A 10,917-nucleotide genomic window follows, 5' to 3' on the forward strand; every position below is an offset into this window, starting at 1 on the left:
GGTCCAGGGAGTCACAGCGGCGCTCACTGAGTGGAGACCAGTGGTGGGAAGGGAGGGACTGAACAGGTATTGCTATACTAGTCAGCCAGCTTACGGCTAGGGAGTCATTAACACAGGCTCACAAGGTTCTGTACCCAGTTCTCCACTGTTTCCATTGAACTTCACAGACCTAGCAATCTTTATGTTGTAAATGTACACAGTTAATGGTCCTCATTTTTCTTCTATTTCCCATTTGGATTAGGTAGTGTTTTCATAAAGAACTTCCTGAAAATGCATACCTGCCTCAGCTGTGTTGAGAACAGACAAAGACAAGGGCTCTGGCTTCATCTGGGCTGGAGGGAAAATGGACATAGAATGGGATTTTAGTAAGCCAGTGAGGATGGCAGGGACCAAAGGGAGGGGTCCTGAATAGGATATGAAAAGACAAGAGGGAACATGGTAGGCGCTACCTAGGCATCTATTCTTCTATCACTACATGGCTTTCTTTTGGCCCAGCCCTTGGAGAAAGTGTAGAGATTCCTTCTTTTCTCTGAAAAATATGATGGTGAGCGTAGAAATAAAGTTGCCTGTTGGCGTTGACTCTTTCTCCTTCCCTTTCTTTATTCCGCAGCTTCTTCAAGGTGCAGCCACCATGATCTCAGCAGGCTGATGATGGAAGAGAAGGAACCTGGGAGACCCTGTGCTCCAGCTTCCCTGGACGATGGATGGAGGACAGCCTGTCCCTTCACCCCTAGTGCCCCTTGGGAACGTGTCATCAGATTCTAGCATGTCTCTGGAGCAGAAAACCACATTTGTTTTTGTGATTTTGTTGTTTATTTTCTTGGGCATCCTCATAGTCAGGTGCTTCCGGATTCTTCTGGATCCGTATCGGAGCATGCCAACCTCGACCTGGGCTGACGGACTTGAAGGCCTGGAGAAAGGGCAGTTTGACCATGCCCTTGCTTAACAGGACAGGAGCAGGAACCCATCCTGAGGAGGAGAAATGCTTCATGTCTTGGCGCAGGATTCTCTTTAGTCAACGTTCTCAGCAACTCAAATTTTATCCGTATCTGGTTCTAGAACCACAATTCATTTATTTGGTGAACTTTTGAGGATATTGGAAATGGAAGTTTATATTCCTAACCCCAAATAGGAAGGTTTAAATTTCAATATTTACTCAATGAATGAATGTTGAATGTGTGTGATGGTGCAACTGAGAACATCTATAGTGACTTTGCCTAAAATGAAGCCCTACCGGACCTGACCAGAGAAAAAGACTAGAAATGATCTGATCTGAATCTGATGGCAGGGCCAAAAGAGACTTCCTTGTTCTAATCATGTCTCCCAGTTTGTTTTATTTTCATGGGAAGCTGGGTCCTGGGCAAAGAATGAGGAAGAAGTTGCTGAGTGGACCCAAAGCAGGTACTTGTTTTCTCCTAAAGCAAAGAGCACTGAAAGGCAATTGGAATGCTTAGAAGAGGTGGTTGATTCCTGGAAAATATGGGTGAGGATGATATCATTTTACTTTTCAAATAAAACTGAATTCAAAGGCTTACGGAGGTTTAAAAACTATTTACCAGGCCAAGTACATTCTGGGTATTCATATTAGTAACATGCGTAGAGGTAACTATACATAACCTGAATTTACTTTCTTTGCACAACTGGTTGAAATAATAGGTTGCAAGTACTGCTTCAACGTTTTTTTTAAATAAAAAGTTAATTGTTTAGAGGAGAAGACTTTTACAGTCTTAAAAGGAATGTGTGTTTATGACTGAATAGAAACCAAATAAAACTTTTCAAGAAACAGAAGTGTCTCCTCTCTTATTTCAGCGCTCGGGAGGCAGAGAGTGGCATTGAATACTGAGGGCTAACTGTTCTGAGAAAGAGAGCAAAGACCACAAAATGTCATGTAATTCATCTCTCTCCCATTTCAGGAAGGGCTCCCACAATTTTTTCTGACATGTAAGACCTATTCTAAGCACTGTTTAAGTCCCCCCAAAAGAGAGATATGAAAACCTCTTAATCCAGCTTCTGTACTGATAGGAAAAGCTTGCATCTAAACTCCTTAGGTTGTATTTATAGTCTATGTCTTCTAATTTTCTCCTCAGCTAGCCATCATTTTTTACATTAAAAAAAGTTAAAAAAAAACCCAACTGTGCCTAAAAAGACAGCCCTTAGTAAACCAGCTCCCTTGTATCTCTCTCTCTCTCTTTTTTTTTTTAACATTTTGATGGTCCTTCTGCCCAGATTTCCCCCCTCCCCATGTTCCCTCTTGATTTTTTTCATTAAAAAAAATAACAGCTTTATTAAAATATAATTCACATACCATAAAATTTAGCCTTTTAAAGTATACAATTCATTGGCTTTTAGTATATTCACAGAATTTTGTGTGACCATCATCACAATATAATTCCAGAATTCTATACTCACCAGCAGTCACTTCCCATCCCTCTTTCTCTCAGACCCAATAATTCCTAATCCAGTAATTTCTAATCTATGGATTTGCCAATTCTGGACATTTCATACTATTGGAATCAAAGAGTACATGGCCTTTTGTGTCTGGCTTCTTTCACTTAGCATGTTTTTAAAGCAGGTTCATCCATGTTGTAAAATGATCAGTACTTCATTTCTCTGTATGGCCAAATAATGTCCCGTTGTTTGGTTATGCTACATTTTGTTTATTCATCATCGATCGTGGTAATCCGTTGGCCAGTCTGAAGAATGCTGCTATGAACATATCTGTACACAATTTTGTATGGATATGTGTTTTCAATTCTCTTGAGTAAATTCCTATCAGTGGATTTGCTAGGCCATATGTTAATTCTATGTTTAACTTTTTGGAGAACTGTGAGATTATTTCCCAAAGCAGCTGCATTATTTTACATTCCCACTGGCAATGTATATACGTTTTGATTCTTTTCTTAACTCTTCCCAACTACTCAGATTTCTTCTTTAGCTATAGAATTTATAACTGAACACATCACTTCAAGAATGAGTCAGGTTAAAAAGACAACCACCTCATAGTTCCTTCATGCTACAAGTTAATTGATGCCTTCAAAGATCCTTTGCTTCTAGATCTAAAACAAAACACTGATGCTGATCTCTGATCATTCTGTGCTCTATTAAGTCACCTGAGTATTTTTTCTGTCTTACTATTACATCTTTCTTTAACCCACTAATTATAAAGTTTTCTTTTTTCTTCAAATGTACCATGTCGTGTAACCTTATTTAATTTTTTTCCTATTTTTATGGGGAGTCTATTAAAACCCATTCAGGTATTTATTGAGCACCTGCTTTGAGCCTGGCATTTCTAGCACTGGAGAGCTAGGAAAAGTGCAGGGCTAGTTGTTGCTCTTGAGTAACTTTCTACCTCATTGAAGAGCTGAGAAATGCAAGAAGACATGTGTCTGAATCATTGTTCAAATGACTGTGGCAACCTATGGCTCCTACACCATCAGCATCATCTGGGAGCTTAACAAAGATATATGCCTCCACACACACTAATTTTAGTATAAAAGGTGTATATGATCACAGTAAAAATGTAGAAACAATATGGAAAAATATAAAGGAAATAGCAAGCGTCAACATTCTGCCTCCTTAGTTCATTAGAATAGATCGCCTCAGTTTCTCTTCCTGTAAACTCTTCCTGTAATCAATCTAGAGATTGATTCTGTAGAGGTGGATCAGTGAACAAGTACTTCAGGAGATAGAATATGGGAGAGACGGATGTGGGCCAAGATAGTCAAGGAAATGTCCCAGGAAATAATGGCTCAGGTGAGGATGGTACATGTTTAAGTGCTTGGTATAAAGCTTTATGCAATGTAAGTTATTATTCTGAAATAAATTCTATCTTGACCTAAGAGGATGGACGTGTTTTAAATACGTGCAACGGAAGAGAGGAGGGAAAGCCACAGAAGAGGAGAAGGAGGTGTGGCTGTGGGGCTTTTAGACAGGAGGGCAGCCTGGCTGAGAAGACAGCGGAGGGGTAGCTGGAACTCACATAGGCAGGATGAGGGTGGAGCTGAACATCCAAAGGTCCTGAGTCAAAATGAAAGTGATTTCTTTCTCAAGAATCCCTGTAGATTCTTGAGAAAGAAAATGACACGAGGAGTGGTGGTCAAGGCCGGTTTCAGTACCCTCCCTCGGGGCCACGCTAGGATCTGCTTCTATAACGGGAACAGACTGAAATAGCCCTCCACGAGGCTTTTGAGAATACGACTGCCAGTAAGTGCCACAGGGCCTCCCAAAGCCTGCTCTTCTTTCTTTCCTCCCTTTATCCTCCTATTTTTGTTTTCCCTTCTCAGATTACTGCTCCTTCTTCAGCCACCCCCTCACTGGGTCCCCCGTTCTCCACCCTCCATCGTCCAGAGCAAGAGACCAGAACAGGTGATAAAATGCTTTGGGCTGTTCAGGGTAAATTGATCCCTCCTGTGAGAAGTGCTAACTCCCTGTTTTAATTACTCAGGGCTCCCTGGGGTGAACAGCATATTCTCAAAAGGTCACAGAAGCCCTCTCTTTCCTGGCTACAGGAGTTACAGTGCAGCATTTTGCCTACCTTACAGGATATTTATAATGAGTGCAGCTGCCCTCTATCATGTATATCTGCATCCCAGGATGACAAAAATTACTTTCCCAAGGTCACTGTAGAATAAAGCTGACTTCTGATTCAGAAAAATGTGGCAAACTCATTCTCAGTCTGGGCTCTGACTGGTTTGTTCTCCCAAGAGATCCCAAGTTCTAGATCAACATTTCTCCCTCCAAGAGACATCTTTATTAAAGCATCTTAAATACTGTAAAGTAAGTCGAATATGGGGTTTGAAGGAGATTAACTTGACTCCTGCTGTTAAATTAATGAACATTCCAAGTGCGATCATTCTTTTACTATATTTAAGGGTTAAAGCTGAAACAAAATAAGCAACAGCTTTTAGAGGCAGAAATTAGAGCAGATACTTATGTATGCAGGAAAAAAATATGTATTCAAGTTCGTTTTTTATTGAATTCATTTCATAGTGTTTTTTAAAAATTGTTTAATTTTACTTATTTTTTATATGGCAAATTCTTAATAGTTATCAATTTTATACATATTAATGTATATATGTCAATCCCAATCTCCCAATTTATCACACCACCACCACCCTCCGTCACTTTCCCCCCTTGGTGTCCATACGTTTGTTCTCTATATCTGTGTCTCTATTTCTGCCCTGCAAACCAGTTCGTCTGTACCATTTTTCTAGGTTCCACATATATGTGTTAATATACAATATTTGTTTTTCTCTTTCTGACTTACTTCACTCTGTATGACAGTCTCTAGATCCATCCATGTCTCTACAAATGACCCAATTTCATTCATTTTTATGTCTGAGTAATATTCCATTGTATATATGTACCACATCTTCTTTATCCATTCATCTGTCAATGGGTATTTGGGTTGCTTCCGTGACCTGGCTATTTAAATAGTGATGCAATGAACAGTAGGGTGCATGTGTCTTTTTGAATTATGGTTTTCTCAGAGTATATGCCCAGTAGTGGGATTGCTGGGTCATATGGTAGTTCTATTTTTAGTTTTTAAAGGAACCTCCATACTGTTCTCCATAGTGACTGTATTGATTTACATTCCCACCAACAGTACAAGAGGGTTCCCTTTTCTCCACACCCTCTCCAGCATTGTTGTTTGTAGATTTTCTGATGATGATTATTCTAAGTGGTGTGGGTGACACCTCATTGTAGTTTTGATTTGCATTTCTCTAATAATTAGTGATGTTGAGCAGCTTTTCACGTGCTTCTTGGCCATCTGTATGTCTTCTTAGGAGAAATGTCTATTTAGATCTTCTGCCCATTTTTTGATTGGGCTGTTTGATTTTTAATATTGAGCTGCATGAGCTGTTTTGCATAATCTCCATAATCTGCATAATCTCCAATATTTTGGAGATTAATCTTTTGCCCGTTGATTCATTTGCAAATATTTTCTCCTGTTCTGAGGGTTGTCTTTTTGTCTAGTTTGTTGTTTCCTTTGCTTTGCAAAAGCTTTTAAGTTTCATTAGGTCCCATTTGTTTATTTTTGTTTTTATTTCCATTACACTAGGAGGTGGATCAAAAAAGATCTTGCTGTGATTTATGTCAGAGTATTCTTCCTATGTTTTCCTCTCAGAGTTTTATAGTGTCCGGTCTTACATTTAGGTCTCTAATCCATTTTGAGTTTATTTTTATGTATGGTGTTAATTTCATTCTTTTACATGTAGCTGTCCAGTTTTCCCAGCACCACTTATTGAAGAGACTGTATTTTCTCCATTGTTTATCCTTGTCTCCTTTGTCATAGATTAGTTGACCATAGGTATGTGGGTTTATCTCTGAGCTTTCTATCCTGTTCCATTGATCTATATTTCTGTTTTTGTGCCAGTACCATATTGTCTTGATTACTGTAGCTTTGTAGTATAGTCTGAAGTAAGGGAGTCTGATTCCTCCAGCTCTGTTCTTTTCCCTCAAGACTGCTTTGGCTCTTCAGGGTCTTTTGTGTCTCTATACAACTTTTAATAATTTTTGTTCTGGTTCTGTAAAAAATGCCATTGGTAATTTGATAGGGATTGCATTGAATCTGTAGATTGCTTTGGGTAGTAAAGTCATTTTCACAATGTTGATTCTTCCAATCCGAGAACATGGTATATCTCTCCATCTGTTGGTATCATCTTTAATTTCTTTCATCACTGTCTTATAGTTTTCTGCATACAGGTCTTTTGTCTCCCTAGGTAGGTTTATTCCTAGGTATTTTATTCTTTTTGCTGCAGTGGTAAATGGGAGTGCTTCCTTAATTTCTCTTTCAGATTTTTCATCATTAGTGTATAGGAATGTAAGAGATTTCTCTGCATTAATTTTGTATATTGCAACTTTACCAAATGCATTGTTAGCACCAGTAGCTTTCTGGTGGCATCTTTAGGATTCTCTATGTACAGTATCATGTCATCTGCAAACAGTGACAGTTTTACTTCTTCTTTTCCAATTTGCATTACTTTTATTTCTTTTTCTTCTCTGATTGCTGTGGCTAGGACTTCCAAAGCTATGTTGAATAATAATGGTGAGAGTGGACATCCTTGTCTTGTTCCTGATCTTAGAGGAAATGCTTTCAGTTTTTCACCATTGAGAATGATGTTTGCTGGGGGTTTGCTGTATATGGCCCTTATTATGTTGAGGTAGGTTCCCTTTATGCCCACTTTCTGGAGGGCTTTTATCATAAATGGGTGTTGAATTCTGTCAAAAGCCTTTTCTGCATCTATTGAGATGATCATATGGTTTTTCTTCTTCAATTTTTTAATATGGTGTATCACATTGATTTGCGTATATTGAAGAATTTTTGCATCCCTGGGAAAAATCCCACTTGCTCATTGTGTGTGATCCTTTCAATGTGTTGTTGGATTCTGTTTGCTAGTATTTTGTTGAGGATTTTTGCATCTATATTCATCAATGATATTGATCTGTAATTTTCTTTTTTTGTAGTATCTTTGTCTGGTTTGGGGATCAGGGTGATGGTGGCCTCATAGGATGAGCTTGGGAGTGTTTCTTCCTCTGCAATTTTTTGAAGGGTTTGAGAAGGATGGGTGTTAGCTCTTCTCTAAATGTTTGATAGAATTCACCTGTGAAGCCATCTGGCCCTGGACTTTTGTTTGTTGAAAGATTTTTAATCACAGTTTCAATTTCATCAGTTGTGATTGGTCTGTTAATATTTTCTATTTCTTCCTGGTTCAGTCTTGGAAGATTATATCTTTCTAAGAATTTGTCCATTTCTTCCAGGTTGTCCATTTTATTGGCATAGAGTTGCTTGTAGTAGTCTCTTAGGATGCTTTGTATTTCTGCAGTGTCAGTTGTTACTTCTCCTTTCTCAATTCTAATTCTGTTGATTTGAGTCTTCTCCCTTTTTTTCTTGATGAGTCTGGCTAATGGTTTATCAATTTTGTTTATCTTCTCAAAGAACCAGCTTTTAGTTTTATTGACCTTTGCTATTGTTTTCTTTGTTTCTATTTCATTTATTTCTGCTCTGACATTTATGATTTTTTTCCTTCTACTAACTTTGGGTTTTGTTTGTTCTTCTTTCTGTAGTTCCTTTAGGTGTAAGGTTAGATTGTTTATTTGTGATTTTTCTTGTTTCTTGAGGTAGGCTTGTACTGCTATAAACTTCCCTCTTAGAACTGCTTTTGCTGCATCCCATAGGTTTTGGATCATTGTAAGTCGTCTCTAGGTACTTTTTGATTTCCTCTTTGATTTCTTCAGTGATATCTGGGATATTTAGTAATGTATTGTTTAGCCTCCATGTGTTTGTGTTTTAACGTTTTTTCTCATAGCATTGTGGTCAGAAAAGATGCATGATATGATCTCAATTTTCTTAAGTTTACTGAGGCTTGATTTGTGACCCAAGATGTGATCTATTCTGGAGAATGTTCTGTGTGCACTTGAGAAGAAAGTGTAATCTGCTGTTTTTGGATAGAATGTGCTATAAATATCAATTATATCTATCTGGTCTGTTGTGTCATTTAAAGCTTGTGTTTCCTAATTAATTTTCTGTTTGGATGATTTCTCCATTGGTGTAAGTGAGGTGTTAAAGTCCCCACTATGATTGTGTTACTGTTGATTTCCTCTTTTATAGCTGTTAGCACTTGCCTTATGTATTGAGGTGCTCCTAAGTTGGGTGCATATATATTTATAATTGTTATATCTTCTTATTGGATTGATCGCTTGATCACTATGTAGGGTCCTTCCTTGTCTCTTGTAACATTCTTTATTTTAAAGTCTATTTTATCTGATATGAGTATTGCTACTCCAGGTTTCTTTTGATTTCCATTTGCATGTAATATCTTTTTCCATCCCCTCACCTTCAGTCTGTATATGTCCCTAGGTCTGAAGTAGGTCTCTTGTAGACAGCATATAGATGGGTCTTGTTTTTGTATCCATTCAGCAAGCCTGTTTCTTTTAGTTGGAGCATTTAAGCCATTCACGTTTAAGGTAATTATCGATATGTATGCTCCTATGACCATTTTCTTAATTGTTTTGGGTTTGTTTTTGTAGGTCCTTTTCTTCTCTTGTGTTTCCCACTTAGAGAAGTTACTTTAGCATTTGTTGTAGAGCTGGTTTGGTGGTGCAGAATTCTCTTAGCTTTTGCTTGTCAGTGAAGCTTTTGATTTCTCTGTTGAATCTGAATGAGATCCTTGCTGGATAGAGTAATCTTGGTGGTAGGTTCTTCCCTTTCATGACTTTAAATATACCATGGTACTCCCTTCTGACTTGTAGAGTTTCTGCTGAGAAATCAGCTGTTAATCTTATGGGAGTTCCCTTGTATGTTATTTGTCATTTTTCCCTTGTTGCTTTCAATAATTTTTCTTTGTCTTTAATTTTTGTCAGTTTGATTACTATGTGTCTCAGTGTGTTTCTTCTTGGATTCATCCTGTATGGGACTCTCTGTGCTTCCTGGACTTGGGTGGTTATTTCCTTTCCCATGTTAGCGAAGTTTTCGACTATAATCTCTTCAAATATTTTCTCGGGTCGTTTCTCTCTCTCTTCTCCTTCTGGGACTCCTATAATGTGAATGTTGTTGCATTTAATCTTGTCCCAGAGGTTTCTTAGGCTGTCTTCATTTCTTTTCATTCTTTTTTCTTTATTCTGTTCCGTGGCAGTGAATTCCACCATTCTGTCTTCCAGGTCACTTATCTGTTCTTCTGCCTCAGTTATTCTGCTATTAATTCCTTCTAGTGTATTTTTTATTTCAGTTATTGTATTGTTCATCTCTGTTTATTTGTTCTTTAATTCTTCTAGGTCCTTGTTCTTTAATTCTTCTAGGTCTTTGTTAAACTTTTTTTTTTTTTTTTTTTTTTTTTTTTTTTGCGGTACATGGGCCTCTCACTGTTGTGGCCTCTCCCGCTGTGGAGCACAGGCTCCAGATGCGCAGGCTAAGCGGCCACGGCTCACAGACCCAACCACTCTGTGGCATGTGGGATCTTCCCGGACCAGGGCACGAACCCGTGTCTCCTGCATTTGCAGGTGGACTCTCAACCACTGTGCCACCAGGGAAGCCCTGTTAAACATTTCTTTCATCTTCTCAATCTTTGCCTCCATTTTTTTTCTGAGGTCCTGAATCATCTTCACTGTCATTATTCTGAATTCTTTTTCTGGAAGCTTGCCTATCTCCACTTCATTTGGTTGCTTTTCTGGGGTTTTATCTTGTTCCTTCATCTGGTACATAGCCCTATGCCTTTTCATCTTGTCTATCATTCTGTGAATGTGGTTTTCGTTCCACAGGCTGTACAATTATAGTGTTTCTTGCTTCTGCTTTCTGCCCTCTGGTGGATAATGCTATCTAAGAGGCTTGTCTCATCTCACAGTGTTTTACTGAAACAGTGAAACTTTTATATTATATTGATAAATTTGGTTTGATGAGAAATTTTACTTGTCCACCATAAATCACCTAAAAAAAACTTGTAGTTTGAAGAGGTCAGCTTTCAGAATTGACATGTAAACATATTGAAACACAATTCTTTTCAAAAAATATTTTAAGCTCCAAAGCATTGAATAAATTCTACCTGATTTTTGAGATCGGAGATGTATGTCTTCTGAGACAAATTATGCAAAGGGGGATGTCTCAGTTATTGATTCATCACAAAGTGCAGAGCTGTGATCTCCAGAAAATATACTCAAATCCCTATATGTGCATATGTAATGTGGATCAAACTGGCCCACGCCAGAAGAGGTTAGTTATTTGCTTGTTTTGAGATGCAAAAGAAGGACCATCTAAACTTTGTGTCTCCTGTTACTTAAAAGAATAAATTAATTCTTTCCAGATAGGTGTCTACCTCTTCAGGAGCAAGTCCTCCCCATCCTTACAGCTTGCTCTGGCCTGATGAGTCAGCATCCAACCCTTCAGCCAGTCTGGGGCCCTTACCAAAGTCACTTTTTAGAATA

General features: G+C 38.3%; 1 protein-coding gene across 1 annotated transcript; it reads left to right on the top strand.

Annotated features, from left to right (window-relative positions):
* Nucleotides 1–700: 700 nt before the first annotated feature.
* On the top strand, nucleotides 701–946 carry CTXN3 (cortexin 3). Its single transcript, XM_073801923.1, has one exon. It carries the CDS (start codon nucleotides 701–703, stop codon nucleotides 944–946), a length of 246 nt encoding a protein of 81 aa, XP_073658024.1.
* The last annotated feature ends 9,971 nt before the right edge of the window (nucleotides 947–10,917 follow it).

The sequence above is a fragment of the Tursiops truncatus genome, chromosome 3 (assembly GCF_011762595.2).
Source record: "Tursiops truncatus isolate mTurTru1 chromosome 3, mTurTru1.mat.Y, whole genome shotgun sequence".
Taxonomy (NCBI): Eukaryota; Metazoa; Chordata; class Mammalia; order Artiodactyla; family Delphinidae; genus Tursiops; species Tursiops truncatus.

Coding starts and splice junctions, on each gene's coding strand:
- CTXN3 (XM_073801923.1), top strand. CDS start 701: ATGGATGGAGGACAGCCTGTCCCTTCACCCCTAGTGCCCCTTGGGAAC.